Source organism: Vidua macroura, chromosome Z (assembly GCF_024509145.1).
Source record: "Vidua macroura isolate BioBank_ID:100142 chromosome Z, ASM2450914v1, whole genome shotgun sequence".
NCBI lineage: Eukaryota > Metazoa > Chordata > Aves > Passeriformes > Viduidae > Vidua > Vidua macroura.
Window position 1 is genome coordinate 77438415 of NC_071611.1, and position 23329 is coordinate 77461743.

Below are 23329 nucleotides of genomic sequence, written 5' to 3' on the forward strand. Positions count from 1 at the left end.
ATGGAAACCAGTATGAGGCATTTATTACCTGCCTTTTCTCTGGACAGCACTGGCTTTTGAAATCCAGCCCATTTTTAGCACTGGAACACGACTCTGCACATCAAAAGACTTCTAGAAAAACAAAGAAAGGAATATAAACTGAAAAGTCAATAGGGTACATGAAATAAAAGTTACTAGTTATTTAGATTACCAACAGAAGTTTCCTAAAAAGAATGAAACACTAATAGAGATACAGTAGCTTCTGCAACAAAGGTACCTTCTCAGTTTCAAGTGAATTTATGATGGTATCTCCTTTGTAGTACCTTAATGCTCCACAGTTTGTGAAAGTCAACATTTTCTAGTCAATAGGTAATTGCAAGTCAGTAAAAGCTATGTCAAATCTGTGTTCTGAGATATCACAAAGCAGGTAAAAATACATTATTATACCAAATAAAGTTTTCCTTTTTATCTCACTTGGAAATTACCTACTTGTTTTCTTAAGACTGATGTACAATTACAAAAAAACCACTTTATGAGAACCTCAGAAATTTGGTGTGCATATCACCTATGAAATCCAATTTCATTTTCAAAGCTGTACACTAGGTCTTAAATTGCCTCATTGTGTGTTCTCACTTTTCTTGAACAAGTAATTAGGAATGGGCACTGAACACAGCAAAAAAAACTGCTTAAAAACTTCATGGATTATTTTTGGACTTGATACAATAGTAGGACAAAAGGAACTCCCAGTGCTCTCTAAGTCTCAGGAAGGTGGTGGTCTAAACTGAGGACTTGTTTTAAAAATCCAGCAGAAATACTAAATTGCAAAAGAGAAAGATCCATTAATACATCAAACTAGATTAGCTTTTACAAGGTTTTTTTTTGACAGCTAGCTATTTACAGTATTTGTCTTCAAACAAATGGATGTTGAAACTTTTCAGCGAGGACTGTTGACTGACAGGCAGTAGCTCTCAGCTAGTAAAAGCTTTTTTTCATTTTCATGTAAAGTAAAAAGGAAAAAAAAACCAAGTTCCCCAAAGTTTATGCACTGTGTGTTTTAGAATTGCACTAGGAAAATTTAAAGCAATCCTACCTCTTTCACCTTGCCTGAGTCAATGACAAACACCACATCATTGACTGTTATGCTGGTTTCTGCAATATTAGTAGAAAGAATCTGCAAAGCAAAAAAACCAAAACCACCAAAACTAGAGTCACTGTAAAAGCAAAGGCAAAACAGATCATTGTAGCATCGGACAAAGTCCTCTAATACTTGCAATTTTGCGGATGCCAAAAGGTGGAGTTTCAAGCACTTTCTTCTGATCCAAAGTCTGCACACTTGAATGAAGCATGAAAACTTGGTATCTAATGCAAGACAAAAGGAACATTCTAAGGCTCCTTAAAAGAATCAATGAAAAGCCACAGCAACTAAAGGTTTTACCTGTGAGCATTAGCAGCAAATCTCTTGTCATCCAAAAGAATGCGGTCCCTGAGGCTCACTATCTCATCATACCCAGGAAGAAATATTAAAATTGCTCCTAAAAAAGGAAGTGGGTTTGCAAAGTTAAGCAAAAAATTCAAATACATGTCGACTAGCACTCAGAAGGTTTTAACGTTTGGGGATTGCTGAAAGAAGAGCACGATTCATCAGAAGCCAAAGCCACAACAGCTGGTTGGGTATTTACCTACCTGCATCACAACTATGACAGATGCTGTGAAGTAAGTGCATTATCAGATCCAGATCCACTTTTTCATCATCAAAACTGTGATGATAAGCTGCCAGTAGTTCTCTGTCCTCTGCACTAAGGTCACTACCACTATTTTGGACCAGGGAACTTTCATCCAGATTTCCAAATGCAAATGAAGCGCTGTAACAGAAAAATACACCAGAGTCAAGGCTGCCCCTTCGGGTTTGCATTGAGCCATCAGCTCAAACTTAGATCAAGACCAACACGACTATTGGTCTTGAATTCTAATGCTGAAGTGTAGCAGAAGGGAATCACCATACTATTGCTGTTCACTGATTTCAATGTTAACCCAACAAAGGATGCCCCTTCATTTATTAGTGCTAACTTTAGGTTTCTTCAACTTCATTGAAACAGAACCATAAGCAAATGAAAGTGTAAAGATACTTCTCGTTTATCTGTTCAAGGAAAAATATTTAAGAGATACGTATTCTCCAAAAATTTCCCACTAGCAGAAACTGCACTAAGAGAAATTATAATAAATATAATCTTTACAAAACACTACCTCAACTATGATAACTGTAAGTTAATCAGAAAAGCATTCTTGAATGGCCTAGTGTACACATTACTTCTGTCAATTTTCTTTAACATGCCTATTGCGTATAAAAAATATACAGATAAAAACACAAGTCAGATTTGTTTGCAAAGTAAGCATGTGAAAAGAAAATGGCACATAGCATACAATTAGCAAGTTGTGCAAACATAAAAAATACGATACTGAGTACAAAGTTGTTTGGTTTTGAAATTCTTATTCTTAAAAAAATAGGTATTGCTATTCAGTCCAGATTTTACAGCATGAAAAGCTAAAACCTGTTCTGATTAAAAGAACACAAACCTCAAATTCCCCACCACTATCATATACAACTCCTTCTGCAAAATAGCTACAGCTTACCTGTAGGATTCCAACAGATCAACAACCTCTGTCTGTCCAAAGTGCCTAGCCCAGTCCACAGCCATCCTGAAAGAGTTGCACAAGTCGTTTCATTAGATTTTTCACTTCAAAAGATGAAGATGAAGAGCACATCAGGCAATTGACACCAGACTTTTGTACCCATTTCTCTCAGTTATCTCTCAGTTATTGCTGGATCTTCGACTTCCCATTTGAAATAGGTGTTAACAGCTATCTGACTTTTAGGTAACTACAGTTCTTTACCACAAAAGAATGTCCTTGTACACAGGAGCACCGGCAAACATGCACAAGGAAATGAGGAGGAAGGAGGTGCCATTCCTTTAAAAAGCCCACAACAAAGTGCAGAGATCAGACCTGCCTGTTTGCAGTACCCTTGAAGTCATCTCCAAAAGTCACACCCCAGGCTTAACATTTGGCTATTTCAGGTCTTTCAGAAGCTGTCCTCCTCACAATGCACTTCACTGTTTTACACCTTTAAACTGCATTTCTTCCCAAGTTTTTCAAATGTTAGTACCAGATATCAGACCCCTGGAATCCTAATTCTTATCATTCCATACTACAGTTACAAACTGTACTTCCCTGCTTAGATGAAGACATACTCCATGACCACAGAACTTGAGTTTCTACAGATTCACAAATATTTTTACATGCTACAACATATTTAGAAACATAACAGAAAGATCTTCTGATATAGGTAACTCCATGAAAATACAAACTGCCAAACATTTTGGTCCAATTCAGTAGATTACAGTTGTTCTGCTAAGCAGTGTCTTAAATAAGACCTACTGAAACAAAGTTTATAGCTCATAATCAAGACCATGTAATTAAGAATTCAATTTAGAATTTACAGAAAACAATGTGATTAACAGGAGTTAGAAACTGTTTAGGCTGTCAAAATCTACAGTTCTTACAGCAGTGTCATAAGTTAGTAAATTAATTTAGATGTTAAAGAATTTTCTTTCTTTCTCCTGTATTGACAAATAAATCTATCTTTTGGTTTCTCTGTTTTTACCAGCCATTAGATGATTTGCAGTGGATACTTGCTCCCATGCTGATCAACTGTTCTACTTGACTCAAAAAGCCTCTCCCTGAAGAAATCATCAGAGCAGTCGCACCAGTTTCACTGTGCCTATAATCAACTGAGAAGTAAAACAAAAAAATCCAGCAAACCCCATAGAAATCTTATTTCTTCATCTAAATATAGTACAAATATTGCTTTCAAATTCCAGCCCAAAGAGAATTTGTTTCCTCACTTTATCTCTGCAGTCACTTCATGTCAATTCCACACTCTTTTAGAAACACACTTCTGTCAATACTTGAAAACAACATCATCAACTAACTAAACAACTCATTAATTCTGCTAGCCCTATCCATTTTTTCAGTAGGCATCAGAATGTAAAGGTAACAACATTTGAAACTGGAGAGAAAAGTAGCCATAAAAATCAAAATAAAGTTGAGGTTGCTTTTTTCTTATGTAATAGCACATGAAACTTACCACTGACATTTTCAGTTAAAATAAGATTTAACACCTGAGCAAAGGAATCAGTATCTTTATGCAACCAGATGTCAGAAAGACAGGAATCCATTTCTTTTACTATCCACGGTTCAAGGCAATTCACATCTTTTTCAGTCTGAAGATAAAAAACAATACTGAAAGATTAATCTCTTCCAAGAGTTGTCTTCATTCTCATACATTACCCACAAAGAATTTGAATGGTAATTTTTCCCAGCAGCAACCAGAAATCCAGCACTCAGGTATCAATGCATTGATTTTGTCAGATGCAAGTACTAACACAATGGCAGTCGAGCCATTTGATCTGAGGAAAAGCTGTGTACAACCACCCTAACTGAAGAGCACGCTTCAGCTACAGCAGTTCACCCCAATCAAGTAATCTTTAAAATAGGTTGATATCCCCAAAGACTCTACAGAACTACCTGTAGAAAACAGATTTTAAATGGCTAGTAATACAACACAAATATAAATGTCTCTTCCAACTAAAGAAAAAACTTACCAGTTGACTAAATACTGTGTCACCACCATCATCCAACCATTTGTACTCCTCATTTGCCCTTGGAACCGATTTTTGTCTCCGAGATGTCCTTTTGTTACTGTTGCCTTGAGCTGAACACCACTCAGCAAGAGTGTACTTCTGTTTCTCTTCTAGAATGCAAAATATTCCCCAAGAAAGTTTGAGTCATCTTTATTATCCATTGTTTTCTACTAAAAAAGACAGTTCCAGCAGGTCCAAGTTTTACCTATTCAACCTCTCTTATTTAATCTAGAATGCTACTACCAGTCCAACATAAATGACATGTTTAAGGGTACCCGAAGTGCACACTGCAAACAAGGGCTATAAGAACGAGGTAAAACCCACCACTTTGGTGTTGAACCCCCCAAGCCTGCATTATTTCAAACTACTGCATTCAAAGGGTCTTCCTTAAGTAATCACCTTCCACACAATCTCAGCCCAGATCTTTTTCCAGAAATGGAATGCTGAAGACAAGCGAGACAGTCCCTGCACGTAACAACTTATTTTTCTACACAAGTGGAAGAAACATTCGAAAACACCAGTGTCTTAACTGAACTTTTCTGCCCCCAGTGATCAGAGATGAGCACTGTGATAAATATCCAGTTAGGACTGTATGTTATAGCTTTGGGGTTTGCTTTTTTTTTTTTTTTAATTTCTTTAAATAATCACTGGGATCATTACTTTCAGGTGCCAGGAAAACTTCTGAAGCAGTATCTACTTAATCAACTGAAAACCATGATGTTTAGCTCAAGAGTGTTAACACAAAAAATACATCCATGCCTGAAGAAAGCAGTGAAAAATATTACTGAAGGGAACAACTTGTCCATTTAGTGCAAGACTGTACAAAATCCTGCCTGCTTTAATAGCTGCACTTTAATTTGCACCCAAAGGTACAGAGCATCCTATGCTTCTTTAGTATTCATGTGGGCACAGCCCCCAGTTCTCTATAACTCTACAGCGTAATAATTAGAAAATAGATGACATTTATCAACTGAAAGAAAAAAAGAATGCAACCACCAAATCAAAGTGATTTTTTTCATTAATTGCATAAACTATTTCAGTAATGTAAATACTGAGAGCTTAAAAATACTTGCTGTCATCTAATCACATCTCATTTAATCTCCTGACTTTGGAATTTTAACAGAAAAGAATCCTGTTAATTCTTTGTTCAATTAATCAACGATTCTCATGGCCAACCCTTACAATTAACAAGTCTACCGACCTTGCTGCTTCTCTTCTTTGTACTTCACCATCTCTTTGTTTGTATACCCAGTGCTTCGTAAAATGTCCTCCAGAAACAACTCTTTAACTTCAAAAGGCCTCCCTTGGACTAAAATAGAAAAAAATCCATAAAAGATTATATATTCACTAGCTTCACTTACAGCATTCATTTTTTCAAAAACTATCTTCACTGGAGTTTGTTTTTCTCAGAATTATACAAAACAAAACATTTCCAAAGTAAAATGCCACCTTGTTTCTCCTCAACCTCTTCAATTTTATCAAGTGTTACAGCAGGAGATGTTCATAAGACTGACAGTTATTAATTTGTTTTTAATGAGAAAAAGAGAACAGCCGTTTTTGTTTAGGGTTACAAACAAGAACTCGCCATGTAAGTCTGCCACCTGGATTTAAAATTTCATGAATTAATAAGCAATTAATACAGCTTTTTGCAAGGTTCCACACGGAGACAGTACATCTTTGTACTGAACTACTTTCTTTTGATCAGAAGTATGTGAGAAGAGATTCTTATCTCCATGTCCTCAACTAATTCAGCAAAGCTGAGCTTTCTTTACTGAATACTTCTTGACACATGAGACATCCCAGTGGCCTCTCCCTTCTCAAAATTTATCCTGATTTCTTTTTCAACAAGACTGTTTTCTAGACCTTATCTGTGGACATTAAAGGAGGCTTTTTTGCATGAAGAATTCAAATCTCTGCATTTTGATTTCTTGTCCCTTAAGCTGACTCAGGATCACTCCGGATTTTCCTTCAGAAGGAACAATCAATTCACACACTTTTAGAAGCTGCCACAGAGGAAGCCTTCCAACACTGAGCACAAGCTCTGTGTACTACAGCAATCCACAGCTACAAAATGTTGGTTTCTGTGGTCAGGATTTTGTCAGCCATAATGCTGAAGGAGAATCAAACCTTTTACATTACATTAACAGACAAAGATGCTTCTTTTAGTTCTTAAATTCTCAAAAAAAGAAAAAAAAAAAAGGGGGGGGGAAACCTTCAAGCTAGGAGCGTGGGGAAAAAAATGCAAACCCACAAAACCCCCCCATCTCCCACACATTTATATTTTGCCTCTACTAAAGATCAGTCACATGAAGTTAAAACAGCAATAATGGTAACTTTTCTTTGCATTTGAATGTAATCTAACTGCAGGTAACTGAGTCTGAACACAAACGAAGAGAAACTGGATGCCTTTTCTGAATATTCACCTAGATGAAGGGCTACTAATTTTCTTTAAATCAAAGAATCATGTCATTCTTTTTTCATGTGAAACCCAATCTGCCTGAGCCTGTATTTCTGAACTGAACAGCTACAGTTAGCTGTGTTTCATCCAGTAACCAGTAACAACCTTCACCAAGCCTGAAGAGTGAGATTCTACTGGAATGTATTCATATGTATCACACTCATGTAGCTCCTAAGTCCTGTATCAGCATGAAGACAGCACTTCAATAACCTCTTCCTACTTCTTCAGTTAACAGTGGAGGGGGGCAGGATGTACCTGCATGTACAGAACTCCCAGTGACTAAAACACTTCACTCTGGACGAGGTGCAAATAGTCAAGAAACAAGAAACCTGAATACACAAAGAACAAGGATTCCTGGAACTCTCAGTGTATTCAGCACCTGCCTTTACTCAGAATAGTTTGCTACAGTTTACTAAAGATCTCTGAGTCTCAGGGCAGGTATACTCAGATTTAAGAGTTAAGATCAAGACTTACTATGTATTACTGGGCAGCTTCCAAAATACCTAATAAAGAGATTTGTATCTACAGCAGCACCAGAAAGAATTAGTTTAAAATTATGCTGGTTTTGCAGCACATCTCTCAGCTTTATTAGCAAGAAGTCGCTGAACCTATCCCTCTCATGTACTTCATCCTGCAACAAAAGGAAAAAAAAAGAGATAAAAAGCCATCATAGATTCAGGATCACAGCTTCTGACAAAAACAAACTTTTCTAAAAAAATTAAATACATGATCTGGTGGCACATTACAGAGGCTTTAAAATGTGTAAGTCTAGTTTAAGTAATAGGGTTTTATTTAAAAACTATCCATAAGCAAAAAAAAAAAACCACTTCAAAAAGTTTTTATCAGCGCTGAGTGCCTTGCCATGCTGAAGCTGTAAACACCTTAACTTTAGAGGCTAAAGTGAATATCTGAGACCTCTCTGATTTTGTATTTGAAGCCAAATTTCAAGAAAACGCCACAAACCACAAATCCTACAAATCTTATTTTCATAAATTCTCACTTCACCACTGATGAGCATTTAAAGAAATGGATGACACCACATAATCAGAAAAAACAGACAGATTGCTTAGACAAGTCAAAGCCACACAAAGCCTATAAATTAAGGCACCTAACTGATTCATCATCTTTGTCATTCTTCTGTTTTGATTTCTATTATGAATGAAGGAAACAAGGACTCAAAATACAAGGTTTGTAGGCTGACATCAAGAATGTATAGATCATTCTCATGCCTTTTTAACTTTGATAAACAGGCAGGCACCTAAACTTACCTTTTAATCTTCAGGACTTCAATCTTGCCATAAGCATTCTAGTTCCCCTTCCTTATTAAATTCCACAATAGGAATATTAGCATACTCATAAATGAACACATCTGAATAATTTGTTAGCCATTAGACTCCACATTATCTAGAAAACTCTGGGCAAACAAATGGACTGAAAACCTGGTAATGCTAAAACAAATGATAACAGGAATTCTGAGACAATCACATTGAACCACATCCATGTAAGCCTCCCTAAGGATTTGCTGCTGACAGGGGAAGTTCCGAAAAATTTACACTTCTATCTTTCTCCACTCCTCCTGATTCCACAATTAATCATTGGCATGAAAATAAAATATTTTTACAGGAAAAAACACAAACACATAGAAAAACACCAAACTCCACAAAACAATCATGCTACTCTAAGGACTCAGAAAGTCTCTAAAGCTGATTCATCTTCTACCAAACAAAAACACCTGAAGTGCTCAGCAAATCTAAATAAAACAAATGAGGACCTCATTTTCCAAGGCAATACATATTGCCCCACCCCACATGAAAGACCACAGGATGCTCACCACAATAACATGGGTCACGGTGGAGAGGGTGCTGTCTCCTGCCATCAGCGTGCCAAGGAGCATGTCATTAGTGCAGAATGTTACCAGTGTCTTTGGAGAAACCCTATGGAACACATCACACAGACAGCTCAGGGGCTTTGCACCATTTAAAGGCAGCTAGCTTTCCAGGGATCAAAAATTAAAGCAGCTGCTGACCACAAGAGGAATTACACTTCTCTCCCCAAAAGACTCCTGCACACCACTTGTTTTTAACCGGTGCCTTTTCCCACACATTTCCTAACAATTTGTAGTGCTTGCGCCCCAAAACTTTGGACAACAGATTAATTGAAAAAATAAGATTCAGATTTTAATAAATAAGGAAGTAAAAGAGAAGCATGAAGAAATTCTGCATGCTCTCACTGCTCTTCTTGAACTGCTGCCTCTGTTGTGCAGCTTTTCCTCCCCTGTTCCCCACTGTCCCAGAGGCACTGCCACCATCACAGATGGGCTCAGCCTCGGCCACAGGCAGGTCTGTCTTGGCTGGCACCGGCTCTGTCACACACGGGAGAGGCTTCTGGCACCTCCTCACAGAAGCCTCCCCACAGCTCCCAAAGCCTTGCCTTGAGGACACAATACAGTACAGCTGACTAAATCACAAAGTCATCTGCTTCATCCTCTGCTCCTTCAGAAGCTCAAACTACTGAAATGCTACAATTCTATACCTGGGGAAGCTGTCCCAATAAAAACAGCAATTGTCACTACGCCCTCTGGTACTGCCATCCTAAAAGAAAACCTTAAAAATTATACTTCTGTCTTACTATAAACACCTCTAAACATCTCCATTCCAGATTTTTTTTGTCCACAGCTCAAAATATTGTTATTTCTCCCTTTTAGTGTTTCTCTGCAGCAATTGTATTGATTCCTCTCAAGCTGGATTTCCTGCACTGCTTCCAGCAATTCTTCCATTTTCACCTGACTTTGCTCTTCTTCTGCCAGCATAGTACTTCCATATATTAATTATCCAGCTGATTTGTGATACATCTTCACCAGCTCTTCTAATCTCTTTATATCCTTGTGAGCTTTCGTACACACATTTGAATTCTTACTGCGGCTTTGTTGTTCAAGCGCATTCATTTTCATCAGCTGTGTGTTATCTTTGTTCACTCAAGCAACACAACCTTTTGCCATCTTCTGGTCACTCATATCCCAACTGCTGGCCCTTCCCTGAAATGTCATTTGGCTACACGGTGCAAAGATGTAAAAACCCCACACAATCCATTCATGCTCTGCTTTACAGACAAATTCATCATGTGATACTGAAATCTCTACTTTTACTTCACTTCATGTTTTAAACACAGAAGCTGAAGAAGAGTAAATTTAGCCCAAACTAGACTGATCAATAATGCTCATCTCCATCAGTCGCTTTCCAATTTTGTTGTTTTCCCTTTTATGACTCCTATCAACTCACACTACATAACATTTCTTAGAGCATGCTGGTCTTCACACCTACCTTCAAAGCTTGCGGAACTTTTGGATCCACACTTGTTACAAGTAGAGAGGGGGGAAGAAAAAAAAAAAAAAGTGTAGACTTGATCTGAAAACCAAACAAGCATTTCCATGCATACACTCTGCAGAAGAAGTCAACAGAAAATACCTGAGATTCAGTTCTACAAGACAACCTACTACATGAAACTGCAAAACACAGCAAGAAAGCCATCCTTTTCCCTCTTACGTATTCCTTACCTGCAGTAACATATCCCACCTGGGAGGCTGCAACCCAAACACACTGCAGTTTACCTGTGCACAAGATGCACAAGACCAACACAAGATCAACTGGCACTCAGAAATACCATTAGTACCTGCTTTCTAACCGGATCTGGTAACCAATTGTCTGGCCAATCTTCTCTCTTCTTTCTGCTGCCACTCTTTCAGCCACAGCAACAGCTGCTAAACGTCTGGGCTGAGTACAGAACACACGACAGGCAGTTCCATTCTTGTAGCAGTCATCAAGGATAAATTGAGGGATCTGTAAAGAAGTGGTTCCAATTTACTTTTTGAGACAGTCACAGCTTTGTTAGCACAGGGAAACAATTTAACTGCATCTCAGTATTACACATTGCAAAAGACTTTTCATTAGGATTATCATGGCAAGCATACCCGAAGCAGTGGAAAATAAATTTCTACGTATAAACTCTTTAGGCTTTTTTTAAAGAAAAAACTTGCAGTGTCTCCCTCCTGCTTCAGAGAAATCTAAAATAAAACTCCTGTAGATAATCTCTCATTTTAACACAAAAAATACTCTGGGTACTAAGAACAGAACTACCTTAGAAGAAAAAGGGCTATACAAACATCACAGATACTTTCCCTTCAATATTTTGTATTGTTTTAATGAAAAAATTGTATCAACCAGAAAATTGTGAGGAATCATTTTTGCTTTTAGTACCTATCTACTGGCTTAGTGTTTCAAAAGCAAGAAAGTGAATTGGAACAAGATTTTCAATCATACAGGAAAAGAAAAGCCTTAAAATAGCATCAAAATATCCCGTATCACAAATATTACACAATTGTCATAAATACTGTTACAGTTTTTATTTAATTGAAGAAACATACTTGCGTAGTTTTTCCTGATCCAGTCTCTCCTATGATCAAAACAATTTTATTGTCCTTTATTATTTGGACAATTTCTTCCTGTTTTTCAAGAACTGGTAGTGACTGCCTGAAGGAATCAAACTCTGATTCCCCTCTTTTCACTGGGACCTGGGGGATACCATCATTAAGTCGAAAAGTTATCTTGTTTACTTCTTTGTTTTCTGTGAAGACAAGGTAAAAGTTTATTTATGCAGATACAGAGGAAGGTCACAAAAACACTGCTCAAAAACTGTACTGAAAAATTAACATTGCTGACTTTTGATGCATCCCTGTGGGTAAAATGACAAACCCATCACACATTTAGAAGTCATATTTATAGCAACATATCCTCCTGCAGTGCTTGAAATAAATATCTTTCAAAACAGTTATTACTTTCATAGGTATTTTGAACAAAACCAGACTCTTCCAGAGCATTGCTCCAAGTCAAAAAAGCCCACAAAGAGCAAAAGGAGAAACAGAAACTAAACCAGAGAACACAGCCCGGTGTATTTTGGTGGCCCTTGTATCTGCGCCCACATTTCACACCTGCAGTTCTCCCTAGAAATACACACTTCCAGGGGTAAGCCTTGAAGCTATTCCACGCCTTTGCCTGAAATCATACTAATGCAAGCATGCTGTATCAAGAGTCCTGGCCCCCACACAGCAGTGTGATGTGTTACAAAGCAGTGCATAAGTAGCCAACAAACGGGCACATCTTCTGAGGCAGCTACTTCACATCCATCATTGCAAGTGCTACTCTCTAATTCCTTGAGAATTATCTTCCAGAAGAATGAAAAGCTTGCTGTAAAGTCAATTATACATATGTAATGTCAGTAACAGATTCATATCCTAAATTTCAACCTCTGTTGTACCAAGACAAACACAGACTAAGAGATCGGGAGAACTAAAAATACATTCTTGAGATGCGGAGAAAGGCAAATATTAGACTGCTCATTAACTTATCCCTTACATTCCTAAGACATTGCATTTCAGTCCTTGCATTATAGCTTCCCTCTGTTCATTAAACAATCCTATTAAACAACTGAAACAATTGGAAAGAACAGCAAAGGAAGCACTTCAAGAACAGACACCACCTATCAGAACCATGCCATTAAACAAGGCATATTGGTACAAGTGTTTTCTGTTCACTACACCCATCTCTGCACACAGAAACACACTGTAACTCTTCCACTTGTAGCTGCTAAAGCAATAATCTAGATTAAAACCTTGCTTTTTTTAAAAAAAAAACCCAACATTTTATCAGAAGTTTGTCTTTCAGTGAACTCTTCCATATTCAAGAAATCAAGAAGTCTGGACAGTAGTCTCTTCAGGACCAAATCTATTTTGTAGAGATGAAGAAATAAAAATTAAAATTCTTCACTTATCAAGGACATTAATTTCTACAAGCAGAACAGACAACTTCATTTTCTCATATGGGTGTTCTTACAGCAGCAGGGGAACACTGACTCTTCAATCCCACCTCACAGAACTTTTATGGAGCCACATTTCAAAATGTGCTTCCAAAAAGGTTTGGCTGGAACTGCCTCAAAGATTCTAAAGTAACACAACACAAGGTGGACATCACCATGTGCATGATATGACTTCCCAAGTTCCTCACAGCACCAGTTCCAAAAGACCTTAAAAGTAAGGAAAATTAATGTGTTTGCAAGAAGGTGTCTGTTAGGACACGAGAGGGGACAGAACAGAAAGAGGTTTCTTTTGTCTTTGGGCTGCAGGTGGTTTTTCCAAGTGGTGGTGATGGACAAGTCCAAAGCAGAACACACGCCCAACGTACCAGATTCAACAGCACAGGCATTTCCTCGCTCTGTCCTTGGCAGGAGTTCCGTGCCTTCCTTATTTGTGACGGGAAAGCGCTGAATCAGACTCCGAACAGCGTGTTTCGTACGGAGAGCCAAGCCACAAGTCATGCCTGCGTGTGCCTCTGATACATCCTTCTTCCTTACAGTCAGGTAGCGATTGGCTCCTTTTCTGTCGGCGGGAGAAGAAAACATATTTTAGGAAAAAGGAACCTACTCTAGGTTGACTTTGATCTGTCAAGGTAGGAGATGCTATGCAAAATCTTTGGGAAAAAAAAAAACAGAAATCACAGTGAGAAGCTTTTTTAATGGAGCCATTAAATCCACAAAGTATAAAAGCAAGCTGTCCCAAAAGGCATGTCACAAGCTTTTCCAAGCATGCATACAGCAACGAACACAGATGCTCATTTCTCTTTTACACTTTTTTCTCTAATACTATTCCTTGCAACACAGTTGAGTATGTTGAAAACATCAGTCAGGTTATCATTAGTCTTGAAATTCTATTGGTCTGCACCAAAAAACTGAAAATTGTACCCTGACTCACCCTTTGCTTTTAGATACCAGTCCAAGAGACTGACAGAGACGGTGAACAAATGCTCTTTCAGTACTAGTGAAACTAGAAGGAAATTCCATCTCTAGAAGAATGATAAATAATAATGAGAAAACAGTAACAATGCAACAGGCACTAATCTTGACAACTCAGTGTTACAGAACCACAGAATTGCTAGGATTGGAAGGGAGACCAGCCAGTGCAACCCCCTGCAGGGTCACCTGGAGCAGCTGACAGAGGAACACATCTAGGGTTTGGGATGTCTCCAGAGGGGCAAACTCAGCACTTTCCCTGGGCAGCAGTTTCAGTGCTCTGCCACTCGCAAAGGAAAGAAGTTCTCCCTCATGTTCAGGTGGAACTTCTTGTGTTTTAAGTTATGGCCACTGCTCCTTGTCCTGTCACCAAAAAGTCTGCACCGCCTTCCTGGGACTCATCTTGAAGATCTTCGTATGCATTAGTGAGATCCCCTCTCGGTCTCCTCTAGGCTTAACAGGACCAACTCCCACACCTCTCCTGATAAGAGATGCTCCAGACCTCTCATCTCATCTCGGTGGTCTCTGCCGGACCCCTGCAGTGGCTCCCTGTCTCTGTGCTGGGGAGCCCAGAGCCGGACACAGCACCCCAGCCGTGCCTCACTAGGGCCGGGCAGAGGGGCAGGATCCCCTCCCTGACCCGCTGCCAGCGCCCTCCCAACAGCCGCAGGCTGCCCCCGGGCCGGGCTGTGCCGCGCACCCGCCTCGTCCCCGCTCCGGAACCGCTCCAGGGCGAGCTGCACCGCCATTTCCACCACCTCGTCCACGCCGACCTCCCTGAGGGCCTCGGCCCGGGCGCGCCCCGCGGCGCCGGCAGCCCAGTCCCCCGCAGCCCCGCCGGGCTGCCGCCGCAGAACCCGCCTGTGTCGCGACATGGCCCCGACACGGCCCCACACGGCCCCACACGGATCGGGGGCCGCAGCTGCTCGGCCCGAGGGGCGACGCTGGCGGCGGGCGGGGCCTGCGTGGAGTCACCCACAGCCCCGTCGGGCCGAAGGGAAGGAAATTGGCTCTTTTCCCGACGGTAGGGCCAAGCCTGCCTAGTACCGAGGTATGTGTATGGCTCTGGCCAAAACGTGGCACTGGTGCCCTGTCCGGTCATAAATTACGTGCTTTAATTCATGGTATTAAACGTAGCTGTGGCGAGGGTCATCTCGGCCCTCAGCCTCCTCACTCTGTAAAGTGTTACTTGCCCTTGGTTTTGGATCGTCTTTTCCTGCTGTCCTTTGACTCCACGCTGAGGACACGAGGTAGAAACTAAACCCAATCCTCTTGGGCTTGACACAGGGCTCGGGATTGAAGGCTGCTGCTTTGGAAACATCATCGGTCAGAAGGAGAGTACTTGGAAGAAGAACAAACTACTCCTCCGTTTGAACAAACATCCTCAGTTGTGAACTGAAGTGAGCAATTAAATAAATAGAAGATAAACACTCACTGTCTGATGCAGCTGACTGAAAAACAGCTCTTAAGCGACCTCTACCAAAGCTTTTACAAGACTAACTTCAGCATAATTCTGCACTGAGAGATCACACTGGAGCGGAACAATTGATCTGTTCTAAGGTTATTTTTAAATTTTTTTTCAGTTTTCAGTTCAGCTATCTGACTGTGTATCTTCAATCAAAGTACATAATGCTAGGTCCTCATAGCTGTTCCTGTGACATTCAGTACTGCCACCGCAAAGCACATCACAGTTATATGGAAAATTAAACACTTCAGCTGAATAAGATGAGCATTCCTCTTATCATCCTTGGTATCAAGAGTAAAAAATGAGAGTTCATAACTAATTTGAAAGAGTCACATCAGAAATCTTTAATTATGAACCCAGATCTCTTAACAGTTTTTGCCTCTTAACAGCATCATCTTGCCTTCCTATAGACAAAAAGCCCCATGATTCTGAAAAATGATTCCTCAGGTTCAATTCTGCTCTCAGTTTGCAATCCTGTAAATACAGCAGGGCACAGAGATAACTAACTGTTGGGTTAAGTCTCATCTACATGGCTGAGACTGGCGTCAAGCCTGAGTGCATCCTGCATAACAAATTCCTTAATACATGCCTTTCTTCTTCACTGCTTTTTTGACTGTCCAATGCTATTAGAAGGGTGAAGAAAGAGGAGAGTGTGGTCAGGCACGCACTGCCTCCTGCAGCCCTGCTAAATACTGAGTTGCAGTCTGCACTCAGCATATGAATAAGCAAAGAATTGTGCTTACCCAGGCTCTTAGACATGGAGGTTTTATTCTTTATACGTATTCTCTTAATAAAAATCACTAGCTGTGGTTTTTCATATTAAAAATAACAATCTGTAAGGATTTAAAAATTCCGTTTTCATGATTGGCCTCAGAAATACCTTCTGGCTAATGTTGACTCAAAACAAATAACCCCTGGAATAAGAATGATTTCCTCGTATTAACGTATGTCCAAGTACCCATGTATTGTTTATAAGAGGAATTAAGAAGCAGCACAGTTTTATGCAAAAATACATCTGCATGTTTAAATACAATTAGGTATTCTTATTTTACCCTCCCTAGAGGCACTTCTGCTGACTTCTTTTCAGTTTGCAGAACATTTTCTCTCTTGTAAACACTCTTTATGTTCCACAAAAGATGCCAGTTCTACCAGAAAAAGAACTGCAAAGGAAGTGAGTGAAACAGTATTATCAATTCTGTACTGTGTTAGATTTTGTCAGGTTTGGCTGCAAAATAATTAGTCTTTCTGGTTTTTGTTTGTTTGGGATTTTTTAAAGATTTTAAGTGCTGTAAGACTTCGTAGCTGTTGAAATATGATGCAAGGATCACTGGTGAGCCAATTCTTCAAGACCAAGTTAATGAAAGAGCACAAGATTTATTTCTCTTTTCAGTTCCTTGATTATTTAAAAAAAAAAAAAAAAAAGGAATTCCAGTATGTAGGGGTTTAAGCATTATAGTAAATTTGTAAGCAGACAGCTGTTGGCTGCTGTGATCATTAATGTTGCCATGAAGTAAGTTATGTATTTATACACATTTAGGGAAGTAAGACTGATGTCAAATTCTATTGAGAGATATTTGTTTAATAAATTAACTGCAGTGAAAATGGGCATTTCTTGCTCTACTGCACACTCCTGGATACACTGATCCATTGATAGTTCCCCAGACCTTTGGCTGCTGATGCGGGTGATTGCCTCTGCCCCATTTCTGGAACCTCTCCTATCATCTGCTGACACATCATTCCTTACTTCTCTGTCTTTTCCACTTCCCTTACTTCAGTTCTTATTGATTTTTGAGACATCAAGGAAAAAGCCTTTTGATCAGTTCTGTCCTTGTAAAACAACCTCTCTCAGGTGCTCACTTGCCACAGTGCAGAACTTGGTCTTTGTCTCTACAAATCCGTTTCCCACATCACTGCTGAACTGAACTGAGCCGCAACCCTTCAGTGCCCTCAAGGCATCCAGAGAGTTCAGCAACGACTCCAGGACGAAGGCTGGGAAGAGCGTGATTCCCAACAGGGTCAGATATGCCCCAGGTCTTCCCACAGCTTTCTCCACTACTCCTCACTCCTAAATTGAGAAACTCTAGTTTCCAGGGTGAGCAAATGACAGAGGACAGGAGGGAGAGTTGAATGATCCTGTGCTAGCAGATCTTTCTGTGTCTACAACATGTTATCAAGGCAGCATGAAAACTGCAGGGATCCCATGTCTTGTGAGCTTAGGAGTAGACTGAAGGCAGAAGGATTTCATCCCCGTCATTCATGTGCTTGTGTCTTTGCTGAAACGGGAACTGATGTGCTCCCTAGGGAGATTAATTTATCCAGAATGTAATTTCCTACTAGAATACTGTTTCACTGAAATATTTTGATGAAAACAAAACCTATGTTGCAGAAATTTTCTGGAGCACAGAACAGATTTACCTATCGCAGTCATCAGTAGCTTGCAGCAAAAGGTTTTGAGGTTACTTCCTAGTCACAGTCTACAAAAAGACCATTTATCTTGACATGTGCCCCCACTTTTTTTGACCAAAGTGGTATTTTGTTAACAGAAATACAGCTTCAAATAATATACTTTGGCAAAAAAATAGTGGGACTATTCAATATCTTTGTTTACATGTATATACAAGAAATGAGGAAATGAACTTCTAACTTTCTGTATCCAAAATGTGGATCCTTATGTAAGATCCAGGAATAGGAACCTGTCTGCGTAGGAGAGCAGTTTAGGATATTTTTGGAAAAAGGGGCAAATCTGTTCTCATTTCTATTAATCATCATCATCATAAAAAAGTACACTTTTCAGAACAGTTTTACAAGGTGGTTGAGCATTTATAAAGGTGAAAAATTATTAAGAAGCTTCTCAAAAGAGGCATTAATATTCTATCTAAAAACTAATATTCTCTCTAATGTATTTTTATTCCTCGATTAAAAAAAAATCTTTTGAATATACTGTTGTAAGAGTTTTCAAACAGCTCTACTTGCTAAGAATTCCACAGCAAAGGCTGCACAAGACTTATATTTCTAGATGGAGCTTTAAATCATAGATCTGTGATGAGAAGTGGATCTAAACAAACTAATGTGAAGAGGGTAATACACTGACTTCAGACACAAGATTTTGATGAGAATTTAACCTAGCAATTTCCTAGCTAAACCATTACTCTGTTGGCAGCAGATGCAGTTTGCTGTACACAGTGATGTTCTATATAACATTAATTTGAACTCACATTATATGTCTGTTACTTAAAATCTTAAAAATCTTTTTACAATGAAGGTCAGTAAACAAAGATGGTCTTTATCTGAAGCCAACTGAAACACGGTATAATCTCTCCTTTGACATCATCAGGCATTGCTTTTGATCATAGTGCCCATAAAGATCTTCAGTCTGAATACCTACGCAGTGGCAGCAATTAGAATACCTAACTCTCCCATCTATCTTACAGCAACATCAAAAAATATGTGGTTTGTAAGTTGCATTATAGAAAATAAATTATGTTTTTAATTTCATTTCCCAAAAAAAAAAAAAAAAAAAAAAAAAAAAAAAAAAAAATAGAAAAAGTAGGCTTGGTATACGTGTGCAAAGTCACGTTATGTGAGTGCCTGGTGGCCAAGCCAGCTCCACCCTGGTCCCGTGTCCCAGCCTGCCCTTTGTTGTCCCAGGGAAGTGTCTGATACCCTGGGCTGATCTGGCTGCCATGGCTGGGTGGTCCTGGCTGCCAGGCCCTGCTCTGACTTCCCAGGCAGCCCCTGCAACTTCTGGCTCCCCAGCCCCTCGAGATTGTCATTGTAATACTGATACAGCAAACCATGGATTGGGATCTGACCTGAGCTGCAGAGATTCAGGTGATGAGAAATTATAAGTTAAATTGTATTATAAATTCCCTACCGTGCTAGTTACAGATTGTACTATGTTGACTCTGCTTGTAGAAATCCTGTGCCATTCTAATAATAAATTCTCTTCTGTATCAATCATAACATCCTGTGAAGAAAACAAAGTTTGAATTGTACCTATGGTTTAGTGCTATCCTCACTCTGCCAATATCCCCAAGAGAACCCATCTGTGCTGGGTGACAGTGTCACTCGGATAACCCTGACATGTCTATTAACCAGAACCTCATGGAGCAACAGGGAACTTTTTAGCAAGTGTGTGAAAAGGGCTGGATGTAGTATTTAGGAAATTGAAAGAGATGGTATTCTGGACAGTTGGGCTCTGGATGCTGAGAAAGTTCTGCATTGCACACCCTGGCTACCTTGCTCAAAGGAATGTTACTAAATTAAAACTTCTGCTTGCAAATTAACTTACTGTTTTGTTAGTGGGTTTTGAAAGAGGTTAATTGAAAATGCTCGGGCTGAATGTTATCTAGAAGGAAGTTCTTCCATTTTTTTGGTCAGTTGATTTTGGTCATTTGGCATCTTTTTATGCAGTGACTTCAGCTGTTTTCTACTGCAAAACCACTTCTAGGTAAATTTGGAGAGGTTTACAGTGCTTTTCTTTTTCTATTGTTCAACATCTGATTTGAGGTAGACTTGACTTTCAGAGATCACAAGAACTTAGGTGTCCTGTTGATTTGGTGAAAACTCTGAAAAGTCCGGCATCTCTGGAAATCAGGTGTCTCCTGCTCATCTTTCAGAGATGTCTGATTTTAGGTATATCAATGTTGGAGATTAAGTGCAGCTAGTAGTGCTACAGCATTGTTATTAACGTTGGCATTGACTGTCTTGTATATGCTTATTTGAATTTAGAAATCAGGGCATTATGGAAAAATTTATATTGTTCATTATAAATTATATTGAAAAACGAAAGATTTATTTAACTTGCATAAGAAGAGAAATACCCAACGGATTGACAGTTAAAGCCCCCAGTCTTAAACAGAAAATATACAAACTTTTTTAAAATTTCTTTTGAGAAATATCAAATCTATTTTGCTACTCACAGCAGTACAGAACTCTCACTCCTTGCCCTCCTTCCTTGTTCTCTTCACAACTTTCTAGGCACCACATACCCCTCACACCAGGGATGCTTCAAGTGGAATTGTACTTTCTGCTGCACAGCATAGTTTGTCTTTTAAATGTGGGGGTTTTGCCATCTGCAATTCACATTCTTTGCTTTGTTATCAGGGAAAGTCAGAAAACACTGCACCAGGTTTTCTTGGGACTGGTACAAATACAAAAAAAGTTAACTACAGCTGATGCCCAGAAGGAAAAGATAGCAGGAAAAATTCAGTTCAACCAAACCAAAAATTGTTCACAATGAGCAGGGAGAAGATAAGGAATGGGTGAATTTCTGATCCAGAAAGAAAGCTAGTGTGTGCAGCATGCATCTAAGATGAGAACAAAAGATAAAGTGTTATCTAGATTAGACTAGAAGTGGGAGATTAGTTTAAAAATTGTGAGAACTGGCCAACTGTGAGGCTTAGTTTAAAAATTGTGAGAACTGGCCAACTGTGAGGCTTAGTTTAAAAATTGTGAGAACTGGCCATCTGTGAGGCTTAGTTTAAAAATTGTGAGAACTGGCCAACTGTGAGGCTTAGTTTAAAAATTGTGAGAACTGGCCAACTGTGAGGCTTAGCAGACAGCATCTGAAAGGATAGGTGCAATATTTTCTGCTTTAAATGCCTTGGAAGAGTATGGAAGTGTGTTGGCTCCATACTACAGTGACCTGGTCATCCAGCAAGAACTAATGTGAGCGATGTAATTTGGAAATCTGCAGAGACTGAGACCATATGAGACCAGTGAGTGTATGCATGCTTAACTTGCAAGCAGTTTCAGTTAATAAAATGCCAGAGGAACTCTTTACCTTGTAATGACTTACGTAATCAAGGTACAATAAATATTAACAATTAGAACTGTTGCCATCAGTTAATGTACTTTAAAGGCACTGTGCAACAAGTGTGATAACTTTGCTGGATTTATATATTCATTAATCCCTGACAGCAACAAGGAAGATCAAGATGTTTTGGCATGAACTGGATATCTTCAAAGACTTCATTAATAGGAAAGGAGTAATACCTGATGCTATGAGGGAAACTCATATGTCCTTAATATCAAGGTCTTTTTTTTTCAAACACAGAAATAGGTTAGGAAAAAACTTAGTTCACCCAAATTAATCATGTGACATGATGGAGTAAGAAACATAATGTGTTATGTAAACTGAAATGCTGTTGTAGACTGTTTCAGAATAGCTTTTTCCAGTTAGAGATAACACAGATTGGTGCTGGTGCTGTCACTTCTTTTCACAGGGGACATGAGGCCATAATGAGCCAAGCAAGATCCTGCACAGCATGGTAGCAAAGACATTTCCTCACCGTGGCCTTGGCACTCCAGGGCAGCCCAAAAAGGGCCGAGGAGTCCTGTGTGTAACCAGGAGGGATGACTGACATCACTGTGGGTCCCAGCATTCCCCAGTCCCTTGCTGGCCATTCAGTGCACACTGGGGACGCTGGGCATGTGTGGAACATGGGGATGGGGTGCACACAATTAAAGGGGGGCCCCAAAGTGGAAGGAGTGGAAGCCAAAGTCGCTGGGTGGAGACCCCCAAAACGGAGGTGCGATATCCCAAAATGGAGGGAGGAACCCACAAAATTGGAGCAACGCCCCAAAAAACCACATGAAGCTGTTCTCTCCCTCCATTGTTTACCAACAAGAACTATCTACCAACTCTAATTTCAGCAAATAATTTCAAGTGTTTTAGCTGAAAGTCATTCTGAGCAAACTTTGTAGAAGTGATCACAGAATCACAGAGCGTTCTGTGTTGGAAGGGATCCACCGAGTCCAATTCTGAAGGGAATGGCTTGCTGGCAGGGTCAGCACCAAAGACACCCACACCAACTTAAGGAAGAAGTGCCATTTCCTGTAGGGCAAAGCAGCAAAGAAGTACAGAAGGATAAGCTAAGCAATGCACCCGATTATTGCTACAAAAGATTGCCTGTAGGGATGAAGAAAGACACATCACCAGTTACCCTAATACTTGACCATTGTCCTGACACACACGTCAGCTGGGGATGCCCTGTCACACCAAAGGATTGGAGAAGCACTCCCAGTAACGGGGAATTCCTATGTGGTTCGCCCACCCTCAGGCCAGGCTGCCAACTTTGCTGTGAGAGGGCCCAGATTTTATACTGTTGAATAAACAAGCTACCATAACTTCTAGTGCGGGCACATCTGGTTTCATCCTCCTCTTGGGCAGGGCTCAGGGAGGAACCAAGGGAGTTTGCTTTGACCCTCTACCTTCAAACACAGCCAGATGGAGATGTGATAAATGAAGATGATTTGTGCTAATAATTGTAACTATATTGATATTTTAGAAAATATTTGTTAAAAAGTAATAGGGGAAAGCGATATGTCATTAGCATCACAAAACAGATGTTCGCAGATGTTCATAAGATCCAGGATAGAGTATTGAGATATTTTAGCACAAACGGCCTTGGGAAGGACAAAGTTGGGAAAACCTCCAAGAGTGGAATCGACATTGAGACAAATAATAGTCCAGGCAACTTCTTCTTAGGCAAGAACAGCCTTGAAGACAAAGAAGCTGATATAATTCCAGATAGAGAACCCAAAACAGGAACATAATGCTTACTTATGTAACACCAAGCTCCATGTGCATGCGCAACCTGCCAGGTTATTCAGAGGACAGCCAGGAAGACCATCGGCCTTCATCCAAGAAGACCCCTGAAGAGTCCAGAAGACCCCCAGCAACAACAGGAACATGCGCTGTGTAATATGGTGACGTAGACTTCAAGAATCAAAACTGGGAGGAGATTTACAGGAACTATTGATGAATATGTATTAGCATACAGTATAAAAGTTGTCCTTGGATTCTTTTGCCTTTTGTACGTGCGGCAGGGTGAGAGGTCCTCCCCCGTCCCCCGGTTGGTTTTGTTTATGCTTTATCAGAACCAC

General features: G+C 39.7%; 2 protein-coding genes across 3 annotated transcripts in view; both read right to left on the reverse strand.

Moving 5' to 3' along the window:
- LOC128821621 (uncharacterized) overlaps positions 1 to 23329 on the reverse strand; it is a 291087-nt gene that overhangs the window by 247197 nt on the left and 20561 nt on the right. The window lies entirely within an intron of this gene.
- LOC128821614 (3'-5' RNA helicase YTHDC2-like) lies at positions 13863 to 14981 on the reverse strand. Of its 2 annotated transcripts, none has more exons than XM_054002808.1 (2): positions 14477 to 14981; positions 13863 to 14027 (listed from the first exon to the last, which is right to left on the reverse strand). In XM_054002808.1, the coding sequence occupies exons 1-2, from the start codon at positions 14847 to 14849 to the stop codon at positions 13933 to 13935; spliced, it is 468 nt and encodes a 155-aa protein (XP_053858783.1). In that variant the 5' UTR covers positions 14850 to 14981; the 3' UTR covers positions 13863 to 13932. The 2 variants fall into 2 exon arrangements, with proteins under 2 accessions (XP_053858783.1, XP_053858784.1); XM_054002809.1 differs by having other exon boundaries at positions 13868 to 14027; positions 14675 to 14981.